The 21,885-nt window shown below is 40.3% G+C and overlaps 1 protein-coding gene across 1 annotated transcript in view; it reads left to right on the top strand.

The window, feature by feature from the left end:
- The window catches only part of TMEM260 (transmembrane protein 260), an 82,512-nt gene that overhangs the window by 22,643 nt on the left and 37,984 nt on the right, over nt 1-21,885 (top strand). The window contains 2 exon segments of the mRNA XM_056133572.1: nt 12,421-12,598; nt 14,130-14,243. Coding sequence (XP_055989547.1) covers nt 12,421-12,598; nt 14,130-14,243 — 292 coding nt within the window.

The raw sequence follows: 21,885 nt of genomic DNA, 5'->3' as shown, positions 1-21,885 counted from the left end.
CCGAACATGATGGTCACATAATACCTGCATTGCAAACCACAACACCCTAAAGGAGAGAGAGAGTAAAGGGCAATTCACCTGCCACAGAGGCGGGGGGGGGGGGGGGGGGGGGAGGGAAGGGGAGGGATACTGGGAACATTGGTGGTGGAGAATGGGCACTGGTGGAGGGATGGATACTTGAACATTGTATGACTGAAACGTAAGCACGAAATTTTGTAAGTCTGTAGCTCTACCTCACGGTGATTCATTAAAATTTTTATTTAAAAAAAGTAATAAAATAAAAAATAAAAAGAACTGAGTACTGAGAGTAGGTAAAAGGGATATATATATCATATATATATATATAGAGAGAGAGAGAGAGATAGATAGATAGATAGATAGATAGATAGATAGATAGATATAACCTTTCAGTACTTGTATTGCAAACCACAGTGCCTAAATGGAAAGAGACAAAGCTAGGCACAGAGAGACATAGAAAGAGAAGAAAAGTATCTACTGCCATAGATGCAGGCTGGTGGGTGGGAGTGTGGCAGGAGGTGGTGATAAGAACTGTACACTGGTGAAGGGAGGGGTGTTGGGACATATGTGACTAAAACTCAATCATGAAAACTTTGTAACTGTGTCTCACTGTGATTCAATAAAAGAGGGGATTTTTTTTAATATGAAAAGAAATCTCTGTCCACGCATACTTGACTAGAATAAAAACATCAGTTTTCACTGAGTGTAGAGCAGTCAGAACACTTATATCTTCCTGGTGTGAATGTAAAATGGTTCACAGTTTAGCAGTTCCTTGAAGATTAAATATAGGGAGTTGCCCTGTGACCTACCAATTGCCCTTCTAGGTTTAGACACACTCAAAGTGAAAGTGTACACACAAAAACTTGTACGTGAATATTTATACCAGCATTATTTCTAATAGCTAAAAGGTGAAAGAACCTAAAGTCTCAGCAATAGAAGAATGGATGAGCAACATTTACTATAGCTATATAGTGGAATATTAATTCAGATATAAAAATGAATAAAATATTGGTACATGCTAGAGATTGAATGAATCTTGAAATAATCATGCTGAGTCAAAGTCAGTCACCAAAGTCTTCATACCCTATTCCATTCAGATGAACACCACGCAGAGCAAAATCTAGAGGAAGAAAGTAGGTTAGTGGGTGTTAAAGCCTAGATGTAGGAATAGGGATGGGATAAAGGGATAATGATAGCTACAGTCACTGTCACTGTCCTCCCATTGTTCATCAAATTACTTGAGCGGGCACCAGTAACATCTCCATTGTGAGACTTGTTGTTACTGTTTTTGGCGTATCGAATACGACAGGGATGGAGGAATTAAACCCAGGTCGGCTGCTTGCAAGGCAAACGCCCTACCTGCTGTGCTATAGCTCCAATAGATGGCTTTTCTTTTCCTTTTCTCGTTTTTTTTTTTTAGTGTGTGTGTGTGTGTGTGTGTGTGTGTGTGTGTGTGTGTGTATAGTAAGTTGGGATAGAAAACCTCCAACCCCATCAAAAAACGGGGAGAAGAAATGAACAGAAGTTTCCTCAAAAAAGAAATACAGGTGGCCAAAAGGCACATGAAAAAATGCTCCACATCACTAGCCATCAGGATAGAGATGCAAATCAAAACAACAATGAGATATCATCTCACATCACAGAGACTGGCACACATTCAAAAGAACAAAAGCAACCAGTGCTGGCGTGGATGTGGGGAAAAAGGGACACTGATTCATGGTTGGTGGGAATGCCCACTAGTCCAGCCTTTCTGGAAAACAATATGGACACTTCTTCAAAAACTAGAAATTGAGCTTCCATATGACCCCACAATACCACTTCTGGGAATATATCCTGAGGATGCAAAAAAGCACAGTAGAAATGACATCTGTATCTATATGTTCATTGCAGCACTGTTCACAATAGCCAAAATCTGGAAACAACCCAAGTGCCCTAGAACAGATGAATGGTTAAAGAAACTTTGGTACATCTACACAATGGAATACTATACAGCTGTCAGGAGAGATGAAGTCATGAACTTTGCTTATAAATGGATAGACATGGAGAGTATCATGCTAAGTGAAATGAGTCAGAAAGAGAGGAACAGACACGGAAGAACTGCACATTTGTGGAGTATGAAACAACATAACATGAAGCTGACATCTAAGGATAGTAGATAAACTGGACAGATAGATTACTTCATAGCTGGAAGCCTGCCTCATGAGCAAAGGGGAGAAGGCAGCTGAAATAGAGAAGGGAACACTAAGAAAAAGATGGCTGGAGGAATCGGTTGGGATGGGAGATGTGTGAAGAAAGTAGATAAAGGACCAAACATGATAATCTCCCAGGGTCTATATTGCAAACCATAATGCCCAAAAGTAGAGAGAGATTATGGGAAATCATGTCTGCCATGAAGGCAGAGGCCGGGTGGGAAAGGGGAGGTATACTGGGGATATTGGTGGTGGGCAATGTGCACTGGTGGAGGGATGGGTGTTTGATCATTGTGTGATTGTAACCCAAACATGAAAGCTTGTAACTATCTCAGTGATTCAATAAAAAAAAAAGATTTATTGTAGATTTTTTGTTGTGATAAAAATGTTAAAAAAATTTATTGTAAACACATTACCTAAACTGTAACAAATTATAAAAAAATTGTTGACCATAGTGGTTAGAACAATAGTACAGAGAGTAGGGTGCTTGCCTTGCACATAATCAATCCAGGTTTGATCCTGGCACCCCCTATGGTCCCCTGAGCACTGCTGAATGTGGCGCAAATTTTTTTTTTAAGTTGTGAAAAAATTGACTGTGATAATAACTAGACATACCTGTGAATGCACTGAAAACCTTTGTACAATTTTAAGTGAGTGCATTGCATGGTATGTGAATTATGTTTTGAGAGGCTGGAGAAATAGTGCCAGGGTTAAGGTGCTTACCCCAGTTGAATTCCTAGTCCCACATCATCTGAGCACCACAAGCAGTGATCCCTGAGCACAGGCCCAAGAGTAGTCCCTGAGTACTGCTGGATGTGGCCCCCAAATCCAAAAAAATAGTTTGTATCTTGAAATTGTATCTTGCTTTTGCTTTTTTTTGAAAGGGGGGGGGTCACACCTGGCTCTGCCCTCAGGAATTACCCCTGGTGCTGCTCAGGGGACCATATGGGATGCTGGGAATCGAACCCGGGTTGGCCACGTGCAAGGCAAATGCCCTACCCGCTGTGCTATTGCTCTAGCCCCTTGAAGTTGTATCTTACAGAAAGAAATATTCAGTTCTAGAATTGGTCGAATAAAAGAAAAGGACATTGAAACACTCACAAAATGGTTAAGAATACTGGATGATCAGGCTTTGCGTTGGAAATATCCAGAGTTCTAGATAAGCATGTTCTGGGGAAATTACCGTGCTCTCTGGGTGCTGTATATCTCACCTCCACCAACAACACTCACTGATCTGCATTCAGAGCAGTTCCCTAAAAGCTGCTGTCATTGTTGGGGAAATGATGTGTAAATGCTACCAACCATGCATGTATGGAGTCTGCCCTATTCTCTGCATTTTTTTGTAGTTGGGTATCATTCAAATAGAGAAAGGAATTTGAAGTGTTAAACAGTCGGGGGTGGAGGGGATGGGGGGGGGAGTAAAGAAGGAAGGCAGGAGGAAAGGATATTTTTTTGCTTCAGTTTATATTAGGACTACGATCCAAATTCAAGTAGATATAGTTTGACTTTTAAGCAAATTATAAACTAAACTAAATAAAAAATACTCAAAGATTTAAAAGTGAGACAGAGAGACAGGGAGGACAGATAGTACAGCAGGTAAGGTTCTTGCCTTGTACATGGTCTACCTGTGTTTGATTTTGGTTCCTAAGCCCTGTGAGAAATGATCCCTGAGTACAGAGCCAGGAGTAAGTCCTGAGGACAGTTGGATGTGGCCCCAAAAGGGTAAAAATTCAGATTATGCCCTTTTATTTGATTCCTTTATTCTCATTTCAGAACTCTTATTCGTGTATTTCATTTGTCTTTACCTTGTTTTTTTTGAATATCTAGAAAAAATTTTTTGTAGAATAGTTTAAAATTTTTCTTTTGTTTTTTCTGTGTTCAGGGATTATTCCTAGTTCTTACTCAAGGATCATTTTTTTTTTAATGTAGGTGTACTGCTATTTATTCCGCCATTGATTCAGCTGATTGAACTGGGCATGAACTCCACATTACTTTTTTTTCTTTTTTTTTTTAACTGAATCACTATGAGATACAGTTACAAAGCGTTCATGTTTTAGATTCAACCAGAAGATGATCGAACATCCATCCCTCCACCAGTGCTCACTTTCTACCACTAGTGTCCCCAGTATATCCCCCCCACCCCCATCCCAGTTCTCACCTTGCCTCCATGGCAGAAAATTTCCCCAGTACTCTCTCTCTCTACTTTTGGCCATTATGTTTTGCTCAGATTTTCTCGCCATCATTACAGCCTGCCTGTCAGGGGCAGATGTTAGATCATTTATTGTCCATTGTTCATTTTGAATATCATGGGTGCCATGGCTGCTCACTTCTGGAATCCTAGATTGTAGATGGTTGGGTTCCAGAGACATTTCTCTAGGGAACTAATCCATTTTGGGATTCATTTGGGCATCTCAGGATCAGGGCTGTTGGTGCACTAAGATGGTACCTGGAGGCACATTGTGGGTGTGACAGCAGGTGGGGAGCCAGGCAAGGACATCCCGGTGCCTCTTCTGCCATGCAGCATGGAGATTTAGTCCTGGAACTCACATACCTGGGCCTTGATTATAGCAGTTCTTGGTTGCTAGGATTCCATCAGGAGTATTTGGGGAGACTGCACCTGCTCCATCTGGGGTCCCAGTGAAATTGGCTCAGTATGGGGCCCAGATCTATCCAGCTCTGTGGTATCTTCTGGGACTCACTACTGTGTCTCTGGCTTTTGATCTCTTGCAAGATTTATTTATGGGTCTCAGAAGGAAGGCCAGTAATAGAGTGGTGCTGGAGTTGGTTTGTGGGGATGACTGCCAGTGCTTGCACATGTATTGGGGAGTTGGGGGAGGTAGCCTACTCCAACTCCATGAAATCCTGGAGATTTCAGTCACAAAGCCCGCATACCCAAATTTTCTTGGTGAGGTCTGTCCTGAGACAGTAGAGACACGCCAGGGGCATGGCAGCGATTTTGGAATTATGGGGGGGATCCACGTGGACAGGAACAGGCCAACCTGCCTCCCTACTATTTACCCCAGTCTGTTCCGCCATGCATGGGTCCGAGATTAACTGTGGCTTTTGATTTATTTCAAGATTTATCCATGGGTCTTTGAAATAAGGCCAATAAATGAGCTTGTATAGCTGAGCCGGAGGTGGTTTGTGGGCATGACTCCCACATACTTAACTTTGGACCATTTAATTTCTTGGTCCCAAGTTGCTGGGGTCCGACCAAAGGCATAGCGGAAATTTGGGGATGTCAGGAAGCCTGAAGGCACCATTGGGCTGCTGATGCTCTTTGTTCCACAGGTACAGGTTGACCTGTTGGTGGCACCATTCCCCCTCAAGGATCATTCTTGATAGTGCTTGGGAAACCGTATCTAATGCAGAATCGAACCCAGTTGTCTGCATTCAAGGCAAGCACCCTGCCCTCTATACTATCTCTCAGGCCCTATAGAATGCTTTTAAATTTGTCTTCTGTTTTGTTCATGATAGCATGTTTTGGGGGTCAAGAGTACCATAGAAATAATGCTGTTATTTTAACCAGAGCAGATCCAGAAGCATAAGATGTTTGTCTAGTTACTGATCTATTAACTTTCATCTTATGTTTGACAGGTTTGCTACTGTCTCCATTTCCCCTTATAAATAATCTTTTAAAGGAGATTACCTGGGCTACAGAGAGCACTCAAAGAGTTGAATGAGTACTGTGCGTGCAGAAGACCCATGTTCGGTCCTCAGTACCACTTGGTCTCCAAGCACTGCCAGGAGCAACCCCTGAGCACTGCTAGGTATGACTCAAAAACCAAATAAATACAGATTAAACTTAAGGGATATGCTTTCAGACTGTGTACATATTTCTGTTATTATAATACCTTTACTCACTAATTTTGGTATTATTATTATTATGGTTGCCAAATTGCAATTTTCCCCCCATTTCTCATCTAATTATTTATTAAATTTCAGTGAACTTATTTCTTCCACATTTGTGTAATGGTATCGCTATGATTTATAGATTGTTAGTTATGATTGTGTTACAGTTCATTATAATAATTATTTGATTCTGAATATATTTTGATCATCCTCACTAAGCACTTACTTCTGGGTACATAATGTTTCAGATTCCTTTTGTGCTGAGCTATTTCTGCCTGGAATTAGCCATTTTTCTCAAGAAGCTAGTATAGTTTTGAATAGAGAAAGGAATCAGTTATCTTTGGTTTTGTTTGGGGGCTACATCTGGCTGTTCTCAGGGCTTACTCCTGGCTCTGTGCTCAGGGATCACTCCTGAGCGTGCTCAGGGAATCATAATGGATGCTGAGTATAAAACTAAGGTCAGCCGCATGCACGGCAGGCACTCTACCTGCTCTCCTATCTCTCCAGCCTAGAATCATGTGTCTTAAATTTCCAAATTAATATCGGCAGGTGAAACTTTAACGTGACAAATACTTTAATATTTTTTATTCTTCATTTTCATTCTTTATTTTATTCTTTATTCTTTCATTTACTGTTTTCTTCTGTGCTTCAGAATAGATGCTTCTGACATAGATGAGGAAGTTTAACTTCAATTTAAATTTCTAAAATATTATTAGAAACAACTTTTTTAGACGGTTACCTAACAACCATTAGATAATAACAAAAAGATATTTGTTGATAGACTAAAAATCTAGGAATTAAGAGATTTGAGTTCCGAAAAGGATTCAGCATGATCAACCATATCCACACGATAACCAAGCTCATTGAGGTTTCTCGAGAGTTCAAGATACCGCTCTGTCTAATGTTTATTGATTTAAAGAAGGCCTTTGATTCTGTTGAGACTGAAGCGGTCATCGAAGCCTTAGCCAAACAGGGTGTTCAAACTCAGTACAACAGAATCCTCTGCGAGCTGTATTACAGATTCACCACCAGGATCTCACCATTCTACAAGGAAGTGATCACCTACGTAGAGAGGGGTTTGGCATGGTGATACTATTTCACCTTCAGTGCCACCCTCAAGAACGTCATGTGACGACTGGAATGGGAAGGAATGGGAGTGAAGATAGATGGTTGGCAACTACATCACCTCCGCTTTGTTAATGGCATTGTTCTAATAATACCAAACATTAACCAAGTGGCATAAATGCTGGCCAACTTTGATTGTGAGTGTGGAAAGGTCTGACTTCACCTGAATCTCACCAAGACAATGTTCATGAAAAATGAACTAGTCCCTGACATTCCATTTGCTCTCAATGAAAAGAACCATCTTCGAATGCAGCAGCTATGTGTACCTGGGTTGAGAACTCAACATGAGGAATGACTTGGCATCAGAACTGCGCAGGAGGAAGAGAGCAGCTTGGAACAGATTCAAGAGCGTCGAAGAAGTTGTTAAGAGGATGAAGAAACTCCGGCTCTGGGAACATCTTTTTTTTTTTTCTTTTTTTTTTTCCCCTTTATTTTATTTTATTTTTTTTAAAGTTGTAGATTTACAATTTTTTGTGCTTTGTTTTCAATTATACAATGATCAGATACCCATCCCTCCACCAGTGCCCATTTTCCACCACCATGGATAATATCCCTCCCACCCCCATCCCCCCATCCCCCCGTCTCTGTGGCAGGGCAATCCCCTGTGTTCTCTCTCTCCTTTTGGGTGTTGTGGTCTGCAAAAGAGGCATTGAGTGGCAAACATGTTCAGTCCATAGTCTACTTTCGACATGCATCTCCCCTCCTGGGAGGATCCTCCAAACATCCTTTATTTGGTGCTCCCTTCTCTATCTGAATAGCCCTTTCCTCTAGGATACCCGGCTGGCCTCTAAGTTATGGAGTAATCCTCCTGGTGCTGATCTCAGCTATTCTTGGGTATTAATCTCATACTTTCTTACTTTATATCCCCCAGATGAATGCAATCTTTCTATGTCTATCCCTCTCTTTCTGACTCATTTCGCTTAGCATGATACTTTCCATATTGTACCACTTGTATGTAAATTTCATGACTTCATCTTTTCTAAGAGCTACATAGTACTCCATTGTGTAGATGTACCAAAGTTCCTTTAACCAGTCATCTGTTCTTGGGCATTCAGGTTTCTTCCAGTTTCTGGCTATTGTAAAGAGGGCTGCAATGAACAAACAAGTGCAGATGTCACTTCGACTATACATTTTTGCCTCTCTGGGATATATTCCCAGGAGTGGTATTGCTGGGTCAAATGGGAGCTCAATTTCTAATTTTTTGAGAATCGTCCATACTGTTTTCCAGAAGGGCTGAACCAGTGGACATTCCCACCAACAGTGAAGGAGTGTCCCTTTATCGCCACATCCACGCCAGCATCGGTTGCTTTTGTTCTTTTTGATGTGGGCCAGTCTCTGAGGTGTGAGATGGTATCTCATTGTGGTTTTGATCTGCATCTCCCTGATGATTAATGATGTAGAGCATTTTCTCATGTGCTTTTTTGCCATTCGGATTTCTTCTTTGAGAAAGTTTCTGTTCATTTCATTGCCCCATTTTTGGATGGGGTTGGATGTTTTCTTCTTGTGGAGTTTAACCAGTATTTTGTATATCCTGGATATCAACCCCTTGTCAGATGTGTATTCGGTGAATATCCTTTCCCATTCTGTAGACTGTCTTTGTATTTTGGTCACTGTTTCTTTGGAGGTGCAGAAGCTTCTTAGCTTAAGATAGTCCCATTTATCTATCTCTGTTTTCACTTGCTCGGCCAGTGGCGTGGCATCTTTGAAGATACCATTAGCTTCAATGTCATGGAGGGTTTTGCCAACTTTATCTTCAATGTACCTTATGGTTTCTGGTCTGATGTTGAGGTCTTTAATCCATTTTGATCTTACTTTTGTACATGGTGTTAGAACATCTTTTTCACGCTACCATTGTTCCTGCCCTACCACACACCTCAGAGACCTAGACCCTACAGAAACAGGACAAGAACGCTATTCGGGTATCACAAAGAGGAATTAAAAGAGCTATGCTTGGAGTATCACACTTCACTCAAGTGAGAGAAGGAATCCAGAGTTCTGTACTCTGTTGACAATCGAGAATCAAGGACACTGTCTTATTTGCTAAGGTGTAGAAAATCAGATGGGCTGGAAACATAATGTGATTTAGAGACGACCACTGGACTAGAGCTGTTACCGACTGGATTCCAAGGGATGTCAAAAGGTGGCCGTCCACCTACAAAATGATCAGACTTCTTCGTCAAGACCCTGAACAAATGGTTTAGGTTCTTCGTGTTCCTTCAGCGAGCAGATGCCATTGGGCTACACTAGCACATGACAGGGACAAATGTAGACGTTACTGGCACCTGCTAGAGCAAATTGACAACGGAATGACAATTGATACAAGGGAAGAAATTTGAGAAAAGAGTAAAGTTTGAATAAATAGTAAAGATCAAAGAGGATAATAAATTGAGGCTTACAGTATGAGCAAAAATAAGGCTTTAGGAATTGGCTTGTTTTAGATTTTTATGTTTATATCACTGCAGATTTAATCACAGAGTTTTGCTTATTCACTGGGTCACTGTCCATTGCAATAATTATTTTGATTCTCAAGTTAAGCACGTGCCTAACTTTGATCAGCTTGACTAATTTATGGAGATGATAATGTTGGTAATTACTGCTAGGTATCATTCGGTTTATTGGAAGCCTGGATTTTAGATGGGCTCTTTTAGGATTTATCTCATAGGCAATGAAGATTTTTTGAATTTTGGAGCTAAGTAGTCATAAATGTTTTAGAACGTTTGATCTAATGTTATATTGTGAAATAGCTTGGAAACCAGAAGACAAGAAACCATTAAAATAACTAAAGAGCCAGAGAGATAGTACAGGTGCGTAAGATGGACTGCCAGGTTTGATCTCTCCTGCTGCAAATAGTTCACCAGCACTGCCAGGAGTAACCCCTGAGCACAGAGTCATTACTTGGCCATGCTTATATGAGGCCCTTGGTTCAGTTTCAGGTGCCATTGAAAAAGATAGTAACATATCTGAGGCAGTAGGAATGGAAATCAGAAGGGGTTTATTTGGAAAGTAATTTAGAAAGAAATACTGACTATAGGGGGCCAGAATGATAATATAGGGGATTAGGTGTTTGCCTCACACCTGGTCAACCTTTGTTCTGTCTCTGGCACCCATTATGGTCTGCTGAGCCCTCCAGGAGTGATCCCTGAGAGCAGAACCAGGAATAAGTCCTGAACACAGCTAGGTGTGTCCTCAAAACAAAAAACAAGAAAAAAGAAGAAAGGAAGGGAGGGAAGGAGGGAGGGAGGAAGGAAGGGAGGGAGGGAGGGAGGGAGGGAGGGAGGGAAGACTTTACTGTTTTGAATCAGTGTCACTTGGAAAATGTGACATTCTGAAAGAAACAGGAAACTTTTATTTTTAAAAAATAAGGGGAGGAAAAGCCAAATGAATTGCAAAGAGAAACTCAAAGGGAAAAATTCTGGTGACACTAAAATTTATTTTAAATTTTTTCTATGATGGTTGATTAAAGGCCATCAAATTACTCCATAACAGTTGAGTTAAGAAATAATGACTTAGAATAATCTAATATCATGATAATTAGTCACAATTATTATTCAGTAATGCTTTCTGAATTTCTTAACACATTAAAATTTGATGATTGATGATAGCTTCGGTTTTCACAGTTTTAGATTAATAGTGGAGTAGACAGTTGTTTTGGTTGGATATGCTACAGTATATTCAAATGCATTACAAGTTTCAGATCATGTGCCTGAATTAAGATTCCTGATTCCTGGTTGATCTGAAATACCTAACTTGTTGTCGTTTAGTGATGAGAAATTGATTTATAGGTGTGAGTTTTGTTTTTCTGTGTTACTGGAATTCACATTCCCATTACTCTTTTAAACAAAAAATTAGGGTTGTGGGCTACCAAGCAATCCTCAGGAAGCTTGGGATCCCCTCCAGGCTGGTGGTTTAATGTATCATTGCAGGAGTTCAAGAGCCCTGCTTAGTGCTACTCCGACTCTGCAGTGTCAGAGATCACCTGAGCCACCTGGAGTTGATCCAGGCTTCCAGGATCACATCGGTGATGCTCAGGGAACTGTGTGATGCTAGAGATTGAACCAGGCTTGATCACATGCAGCTACACACCTTAACCCTTGTATTATCCTTCCATCACAAAGAATGTATTAGTAGTAGAGTAAACAGTAACAGAATGATATAAGGACAGGAGGGAGATAGAAAAGGTGAGATTAGAAAGAAACTGTCCCCTGAGAAAAGTATCAGGAGAATAGGCCCAATAAATGCAAACAGGATATACAGAAGATCTACTCAAACGTCCTGCCCCTCCCAAGCCCTTTGCGATCATTGTGCATGTCTTAAACCAAATGTAAAGTGATCACCAATTTCCCTAGTTAAGAAAATGTAAAAGGAGAAAGTTTTTCTCCTTTCTTTAACATCCTACTTAATCCCCATGCCCCAGCTTTCCTATTCTTCCCTTCATTTTCTGAAATAAGGTTTATACTGAATTTGGCCCTCTGCTTTCAGTCTTGACCTAAGGACAAGAACTTGAGTGCTTTATACAGTACATGCTTTCCACGTGTGAGGCCCTGGGTTCAATCCCTGCTACTGCAAACCAGATATGCGTGCGCGCGCGCGCGCGCGCACACACACACACACACACACACACACACACACACATTTTAAACCCAGGCTTAATATAAAAAAATTTTTAGAAATGAATAATTTAGTTTATAAGATCTTAAAATTACCAAGTATTATAATGGAGCTTCTACTGTACTATATGTCGATAGACATAAAAGGTGCTTAGAGTGGACTATTATGAAGTCCATTATTAGGAAGTGAGAATGAGTGTTCCCGATTAGGCATTTTGCTATTTCATTTATATTTGCTCTTTAACATTTCACTCTTAACCAGACCTTCATTCTTTGTAGATGTAGTAAAAAAAAAAATGACACAGGTTTGTTATCTCTCTAGCTACTACTGTCTCTTCAGACTGTCTGAACTGGCTTGAATCCTAAAGGGTACATCTGAGAACTAAACCATATTCCGTCCATAGGATACCAAGTAGGTCTGCTCACTTGTTTGTTGATAGGTTAATATATAGACTTCCTAATTAAAATTGTTTGAAAGAAATTATCACATGAAGTAATGTATTAACCATCTTATGTGTTAGGCTAGAGCTGGGTGGCTGTCATCATTTCTGCTGTTACAGTTTATAAAGAGGAAAATAAAATCGGTTCTTTCATTGGGAAAGAAGCTTTCATGTTATCTGTATTTGCAGGCTTTCTGGCTCCTATGCTGGAGGAATCCTTGCTGCGGGGGTGTTTTCATTTTCTCGTCTAACATGGCAGTGGTCCATTACGGCAGAGGTTTTTAGCTTGAACAATCTGTTTGTGGGGCTGCTTATGGCTCTCACTGTACATTTTGAGGAGGCAGCTACTGCAGAAGAAAGATCAAAGGTAACCCATTTTGATCAAAGTGAAGTGACTTTTTTGTTTTAATTAATAGTCAGCCACTCTATTTCTCTTTTTAAACTTTGATTTAGGTACCCGTGACTATCTAAATTTCTGATTACTTTGATAATCAGAAAATACTCAGAATCAGTACCTTCTGACTATTGCCTAGGTAATTTAGGCCTGTTGCAAGAGAAAATGTTTTCAGTTCTAATGCTGTAACCCTTGAGATCCTTTATAAAACATGCCATTGTTATTTCCCCCGTAGAGACCAGAAGCTATTTTCAGGGAAAGAGAGGTTATGAAACCCCCATTTATGTCCTGTGAGATGGACAGAACTTTTTAGCTATTTTCACAAATGTATTTATGTGTGTGTTTGTCTATTAAATATCAAACCTTAAATTAATTACCTGTAAAAGATAAAAATTAAAATACTTTGCAAACTAAAATAAGAGAATTAAATATAGAAGCAAAATAGTTCAGAAGAAACCACCATAGATTCCAAGTCAAATTTTTTGAAATATGGAGAAAACCTGACTTCTAAGAGCTTATAGTCCATGTTTTGGAAAATGCTAATTCATCTTACTATAACAGAGCCTGCATTATTAAAGAGTTAGGAAACAGGAGCTAGAGAGATAGTACAGGGGATAAACTCCTGTCTTGCTTGTGTCCAGCCCCACTAGATCTCTGGAAAAACATGATCCCCCGAGTACTGCCAGGAGTAACCCTAGGACACAAATCCAGAAGTAGCCTCCAAGCACTGCCAGGTGTGACCCAACCCTCTCCCCAAAAGGATACAGAACAAATTATGAATGATCTGTGGTCTTCATAAACACACAGTGATATTATTAAAGTTTATTTTTTGTTTAGACTTTTGTTACAAGAATTATAGGTTTATGAAAAACAAGTTTTTTTAATTATTATTTAACAGGAAAAAAGTAAAAGAGAAGGAATTGTTAAACCAGTTACAAATTTTACACATAAAAGAATCACATAATACCTTATTAATATGCAGAACTTTCTACAACTTTTTAAAGACTGTCACTTATGGTCAAACTGCACCAGGGTCAGGGATATAGGTAGAGTACTTGCCTTTCATGCATGGCGGCCTGAGTGTGGTGGGCTTGATCTCAAGCACCACACACACAAACACACACACACACACACACACACACACAAAGTCAAACTGTAGTAGTTTGATAAAATTGGAAAATAGTAATAAAAAAAAATGAGTGTAAGCTGTTTGCTTTGCACGTAGCCAAGCTAGGTTCAGTCCCTGACACCTCAAATGGTTACCAGAGCCCTACCAGGAGTAAGCCCTGAGCACTGATTGGTATGGCCCAACATCCCCTCACCTCAAATAATAAGAGTAATAAATATTAATGAATATTAAAACAAATGCTTGCATCTAAGAGATTGATTTTAACCAGATCTGTGATAGAAATGCTTGTTTTTAATGTGAGATGTTGTTTTATTATTATTGTGCTTAGAATTATTGATGAATTTTTAACTTAGTTTTTGTTTGTTTTATTTTCAGATAGCTAAAATTGGTGCTTTCTGTTGTGGCCTTAGCTTATGCAATCAGCATACAATAGTGCTCTATATTTTGTGCATAATACCATGGATTCTCTTACGACTTTTAAAAGAGAAGGTAGGTTTTAAAATTTGGTTAAAATGAAAATTCATATTATTTTATTTTGGCTCCAGGTGGCATCATTTAACATTAGTGGTATCAGAAAATGTAGAACCTTGTAATTTTTTTAATTGAATATCTATGAGATAGACCATTGTAAAGGTGTTCATGTTTCAGTCATACAATGATCCAACACTTATCCCTCCACTAGTGTACATTGTACATTTTGCAACACCAGTGTCCCCTGTTTCCCTTTCATCACCCCCATCCCGCACCCCAGCCCCTTTATGGCAGGCACTTCTCTCTCTCTCTCTCTCTCTCTCTCTCTCTCTCTCTCTCTCTCTCTCTCTCTCTCTCTTTCTCTCCTTTTGTGCATTGTTATTTGCAATACAGGTGTTAAGAGCTCATCGTGTTTGTTTAGGGCGTTCAGTATTTTTACCAGGAAAGTAAAGCAGGGGTAGTTTTTTTAACTGGGTGGCAACCTTGGAATTTGTACGTTACTGCTGAGGCTTTGGGAAGTACAGGGAGGTGGGGGAAGGTAACCTGTCCCAACTCTGAGAAAGCCTGGAGATTTCAGTCACAAAACATCACATATCTGGATTTCAGTAGATTATATCTCAGAGAGGTTTGTCCTGAGACAATGGAGTCTGGTTGGGGGCATGGTGACTATTTTGGATTGTGGAAGTAAGTGGCTACCAGGGGTTCTGCTTGGGCATGCACCAGGCTGACCTGTCCCCTCTGATTTATCCTGGTCTGTTTAGCTTTGTGCAGGTCTAAGATTAACTGCAGCTTTTGATCTCTTTCGAGATTAAATTATGGGTCTCTGAAACTAGGCCGACAAATGAGCTTGTGTAATTGAGCGGGAGGTGGTTTCTGGGCGTAATTCTCACATACCTAACTTTTGGTTTAATTTATCGGGAAACTTGGTCCCAGATTATTGGGATCCAGCCAGACACACAGCAGCAATTTTGGGGTATCAGGAAGCCTGAAGGCACCATCTGGCTGCTGGTGCACTAACCGTGTGGGTAAGGTTGACCTGCTGGCAGCACCACATCCTGTACTATTTTTGAGTTTTATAAATAAATAACCTTAGATCCTAACAACACTTTAAAATGGGACTTACAAATACTATGCAATATTGAGTGCAGTGATATCTGGCCTGATTCATCTGATTTCTGTTTTCTTTCTGATTATAAACACACCTCAATGAGAATAGACTAAATAGGACTTGAAACTATAATAGTTACTGTCCTTAATTGTTGTATGCACTCTGAGACAATGGCGAGTACTAAGAGTACTTCATTCATTCATCCATCTGTGTGGAGTGACTGCTCATGCTAGAGGCTGCCAGGGAAACTGGAGATTCAGCACATAGTAAAACAGATACGGTTGCTGCAGCTGTGCACCAGCTAATGCAATTGCTGGGGAGTGGCTTTTCTTAGAACAGACTTTCCAAGAATAAAAAATGTTTGTTTGTGTGTGTGTGTCTCTATGTGTGTGTTTCCTGTCATTATAATAAAAGATGATCATTTAAAAAGCTATATAGACTATCACTTGGTTAGGCACTGGGTATTGTAGGGTACCCATAAGGAGAAGGGAAAGAGCTGAGTTAGCCACAAGTCCTTGGAAAGATCGAGGCCCTGGGACTGCCAGTCTTCCAGATAAAAGCCTGTATGAACACATTTCACTTGAATTATATTATTTAATTTGTTAATTCCTCTTCAGGCCCATCTGCTTATTATTTTATTGTTACTTATACCCAGAGATAACAGAGTTACATTAGAAAAGTAAAATTATAGCGAAATAACAAAACAGTTACCTCAAAGTTTCAGGTACTAGTGTTAATGTACTTGAATGTATTTTGTTTCTTAGCTTCTTAGAGTAGTTTGGAGATGCTAAAATTCTTATGTAATTTTTTTTAAAAAATCAATAAAAAGGAAACGTAACTATTGATAGGAAAGATCTAGTTTTTTCCTCCCTTAGATTTGAATTCTGCTAACTCAACCATGTAAAACCTTATATAAGAAATACTGACTAGGATCTGTATTGCAAACCTTTATGCCCAAAAGTAGAAAGAGACTATGGGGGGAAATTGTCTGCCATAGAGGCAGGGAGAGGGTTGGGTTTGGTGGGTTTGGGGAGTTTGGGGGGTGGGGGGAGATACTGGGGACATTGGTGGTGGAAAATGTGCACTGGTAGAGGGATGGGTGTTCAATCATTGTATGACTGAAACTCAAACATGAAAGCTTTCTAACTGTATCTCACAGTAATTCAATAAAAAAAATTTTTTTAGGGCTGGAGTGATAGTATAGCAGGGAGGGTGTTTGCCTTGCACGCGGCCAACCCAGGTTCTATCCCCAGCATCCCATAAGGTCTCCTGAGCACTGCTAGGAGTAACTCCTGAGTGCAGAGCCAGGAGGAACCCCTTGAACATTGCGAGGTGTGACCCAAAAAAGCAAAAAAAAATTTTTAAAGAAATATTAACTAGGGCCAGAGGGAACTACAATAGGTAGGGCATTTTCCTTGTATGCAACAGACCTGAGTTTAATCATAGATACCCCATATGATTCCCAAGCCTGCCAGTAGCGATTCCTGAGCACAGAATCAGGAGTAAGACTTGAGCATCACCAGGTATGGACCCAACGACAACAACAATAAAAATATATATATTAAACAGTAATCGGCAATATCTTCAATCAGGGTTTTCTTGAGCATAGAGAAAATGTGTTAGATTTTCTTTTAGAATAGCAACTCTTGATTTAAAACATGAAGATTAGGCTAGAAACATAGTATAACAGGTAAAGCATTTGCCTTGCATGCAGCCAACCTGGGTTTGATCCCCAGCACTGCATATGGTCCCTGAGTTTGATCCTTAGACTGATCACATGATCCCCGGAGCCCTGCCAGAAGTGACCTCTGAGCCCAAAGCCAGGAGTAAGCCCTGAGCATTGGAGGTGTGGCTCAAAAGCAAACACTAAAAAATAAAAAGAAGATGTGCGTCAATTTTTCACTGAACACAAGCAAAACTAGCCCCAAATATTCCCATACTTTGTAGTTAGTATTGGTTTTTAATATGTAGTGGAAGCAAACCCCTCTGGGACAAGCATAAATCTATTTTATATCATTTTATTTTGAGCTTTATTTTATTTTAGACACTATGGTTTGCAGTCTTGTTAATGGTAGGGCTTCTTGCATCACTCCCTCCACCAGAGGGTCTGCTTCCCCCCACCACTGTCTCAGTGTCCCCTCTGTCATCTTCCTCCTCATTTCCTCTCACCACAACCCCTTCCCACCATGATTAGCTTCCTATTGAAGGCCAGATCTCAGTTTCTGTTGCCTGGAGGCATTTGTCACTCCCCCAGTGGCACTGTAGCACAGTTGTTCATCAATTTGCCCCAGCGGGCACCAGTAACGTCTCCTTTGTGAGACTTGTTGTTACTGTTTTTGGCATAGCGAATATGTCACAGGTGGCTTGCCAGGCTTTGCCATGCAGGCAGGATACTCTCAGTAGCTTGCTGGGCTCTCCGAGAGGGGAGGAAGAACCGAACCCAGGTCGACTGTGTGCAAGGCAAATGCCCTACCTGCTGTGCTATTGCTCCAGCCCACTCCCCTGGTATGTATTTAAATTTTTTTTCAAATGATTTTATTTTTATTTAGGCACTGTGATTTACAAATGTATAAAGTTGGTTTTTAAATGGCCAATTTGGGTCTGGAGAGATAGTTGAGGGCGTAAGGTACTTACCTTGCACACCAACCCAGGTTCAATCCCAGCACCATATATAGTCTCCTAACCATTTCCAGGGCATAGAGAAATAAGCCCTGACTACTCCCCTTCCCCCTCCCAAACAAACAAGCAAACAGGAGACATTATATTAAAAATCATAACAAAGACGTGTATTTTGTCCTTTGGAATACAAGCCTGAAAATGCCCAGTTTTTTCCTCATGAATTGTGGGGTACACAGATAGGGTTGCATTCACATCCTGATACTAGCCAGGCTGCCTCCCCCTGCCCCACATCCCAGCTTCATTAAGATATAATTGGCTGGGGCTTGAGCCATAGTACAGTGAGTAGACACTTGCCTTGCATGCAACAGACTGAGTTTGATCCCCAGCACCCAGTGGTCCTTCAGACCTTTCAGGAGTAGTTTCTCAGTGCAGAGCCAGGATCAACCCCCTGAGTACCAGCAGGTATGGCCCAAAGACAAAAAAAAAAAACAGCAACAAGAAGAGATATATAAACAGCATAGAATAAGTTTAAGGTGTACACTGTGATGATTCAGCGTATGTACGTTTTACAGAATGATTACGTCAATAAATGAGATGCCTCCATTATCTTATGAAGTTAATAATTGTGTTTTGAGAAGCCTTGTAAGGCCTCTTTCAAATAGACAATACAATATTGTTAACTATACTCACTATGCTGTATATTATTAGAATTCAACAACTTACTCTTCTATTTTTTTTTTGGTGGGGGCACACCCAGCGTGCCCAAGGGACAATTCCCAGCTTAGTGCTTCTTCTGGTGGTGGTGTTGGTGGCAGGGGTGATGTGGACCATATGGTTCTGGGGATGGCATCTAGCCTTCTGCAGGCACAGGCATGCACTCCAGCCCCCAGCTCTGACTTTCCTACCCCTTAATACCCTGATCACTGGAAGCTTGGACCCTTTGCTTACCTTCACTCATCTACCTCTATTTCTGGCAACCGCCAATCTACTGCTTGTCTGAGTAAAATTTTACTAGAGTCCAACTCTACGTGATGATTGTACAGTTTTTGTCCTTCTTTGTCATCTGACTTATTTATTTCACTTCCCTTAATAACTCCAGTGTCTCATCAGTGTTTCGTAAATGGCAGTGTGGCCTTTGTTCCCCTGGCTGAATAATACTGGCATCATAAGTGGAGGCACGAGGCTGCACCACACCAGGGGCTGCAGATTTCTCTTCAAGATCCCAATTTCCTTCAAATACATTCCCAAAGTGGAGTTGCTGAATCATCTGGTAGATACGTTTTTAGTTTTTTGAAGTGGCTAATCTTTTTCAAAGTGACTCTACCAATTCACATTTCCACAAGGAGATACAGGGTCGTTTCTTTCACATCCTGATTGGAGCTTCTATTTTTGAGGATAGCCATTCTAACAGAGCTGAGGTCATGATAGCTTATTGTGCTTTTGATTTGCATTTTCTCAAATATTAACGCTGTAGTCACGTTTATCATTTCTTTTGGCTATTTGAATGTTTGGTAAATTGTTTAAGTCAGGAATCTTGCTTGTTCTTTAGTCAGATGATGAGGATGATTTTACTATTGAGTTGTATGCGTTTCTTACGTATAGGATATCAACTCCTTATCATATATGTGATTTGCAAGTGTCCTTCTGTAGGTTCCCTTTTGTAACTTGCTTATTTATTTATTTATTTATTTATTGTTTTGGTGTACAAACGTTTTCTTGTGGTATAGGCCCCACTTTAAAAGTTTTGCCTTCAAAACTTGTGGTTTGGTGTAATATCTGAGAAATTACTGCCAAGACCAAAGTCAAGGAGCGTCTCCCATATATATTTTTATACCCCCCCACTCCCACTCCAAGATTTACAGTTCAGATCTTATATTTAAGGCTCCAATCTGCTTTAATATTTGAGAGTGGTCAAAGATAAAAGTCCTATTCAATTCTACTTATAGTCACCTGCTTTTCCAAACAATGTTTGCTGAAATAGTATTCTTTTCCCATTGAGTTTTTTTACTTTCTTGTCAAATATTGTTCAGTGTCACTCACACACACACACACACACACACACACACACACATTTGGGCTCTCAGTTCTTTTTCTTTGGTCTGTGGGTCTGTTTTTTTTTTTTATTTTAACAATAATTTTTATTAAGGTGTGGTTAACATACAGAAAGCTGTGCATATGTAATATATGTAAAGATCAGTTTAGGGGTTACCTGTTTTTTTTTTCCCTTTATTTTATTTTATTTATTTTTTACAGTTGTAGATTTACAATTTTTTGTGCTTTGGTATCAATTATACAATGATCAGATACCCATCCTTCCACCAGTGCCCATTTTCCACCACCATGGATAATATCCCTCCCACCCCCATCCCCCCCATCCCCCCTGTCTCTGTGGCAGGGCAATCCCCTGTGTTCTCTCTCTCCTTTTGGGTGTTGTGGTCTGCAAAAGAGGCATTGAGTGGCAAACATGTTCAGTCCATAGTCTACTTTCGACATGCATCTCCCCTCCTGGGAGGATCCTCCAAACATCCTTTATTTGGTGCTCCCTTCTCTATCTGAACTGCCCTTTCCTCTAGGATACCCGGCTGGCCTCTAAGTTATGGAGTAATCCTCCTGGTGCTGATCTCAGCTATTCTTGGGTATTAATCTCATACTTTCTTACTTTATATCCCCCAGATGAATGCAATCTTTCTATGTCTATCCCTCTCTTTCTGACTCATTTCGCTTAGCATGATACTTTCCATATTGTACCACTTGTATGTAAATTTCATGACTTCATCTTTTCTAAGAGCTACATAGTACTCCATTGTGTAGATGTACCAAAGTTTCTTTAACCAGTCATCTGTTCTTGGGCATTCAGGTTTCTTCCAGTTTCTGGCTATTGTAAAGAGTGCTGCAATGAACAAACAAGTGCAGATGTCACTTCGACTATACATTTTTGCCTCTCTGGGATATATTCCCAGGAGTGGTATTGCTGGGTCAAATGGGAGCTCAATTTCTAATTTTTTGAGAATCGTCCATACTGTTTTCCAGAAGGGCTGAACCAGTGGACATTCCCACCAACAGTGAAGGAGTGTCCCTTTCTCGCCACATCCACGCCAGCATCGGTTGCTTTTGTTCTTTTGAATGTGGGCCAGTCTCTGAGGTGTGAGATGGTATCTCATTGTGGTTTTGATCTGCATCTCCCTGATGGTTAATGATGTAGAGCATTTTCTCATGTGCTTTTTTGCCATTTGGATTTCTTCTTTGAGAAAGAAGCTTAAACTAAGAAGCTTCTGCACCTCCAAAGAAACAGTGACCAAAATACAAAGACAGTCTACAGAATGGGAAAGAATATTCACCGAATACACATCTGACAAGGGGTTGATATCCAGGATATACAAAATACTGGTTAAACTCCACAAGAAGAAAACATCCAACCCCATCCAAAAATGGGGCAATGAAATGAACAGAAACTTTCTCAAAGAAGAAATCCGAATGGCAAAAAAGCACATGAGAAAATGCTCTACATCATTAACCATCAGGGAGATGCAGATCAAAACCACAATGAGATACCATCTCACACATCAGAGACTGTGGGTCTGTTTTGATGCAAATACAATATCATGACAATTACCAGAGTTTTAAAATATAATTGAACCCAGGTAATGTGATACCTCCACCTTTTGATTTTGTCATTATTGCTATGACTACTCTTTTTACAGTTCTGTGCACATTTTAGGATCCCTATTTAAATTCTTTTCCTTTTGGTTTCTGGTTCATACATGGTGATCCTCAGGGCTTATTCCTGGCTCATGCCCAGGGATCACTCCCGGTGAAGCTTAGGAGACCAAATGGGAATGGTTCCAGATCAAACCCAGATCAGTTATGTGCAAGGCAAGTGCCCTACCTGCTGTACTGTCTTACTAGTCCCAAAATTCTTTAAAAAGTATCATT

Source organism: Sorex fumeus, unplaced genomic scaffold, assembly GCF_029834395.1.
Source record: "Sorex fumeus unplaced genomic scaffold, SorFum_2.1 ptg000098l, whole genome shotgun sequence".
NCBI classification, from domain to species: domain Eukaryota; kingdom Metazoa; phylum Chordata; class Mammalia; order Eulipotyphla; family Soricidae; genus Sorex; species Sorex fumeus.
Note: the sequence above shows the minus strand (reverse complement) of the source record. Positions and strands in the feature narration are given on the sequence as shown.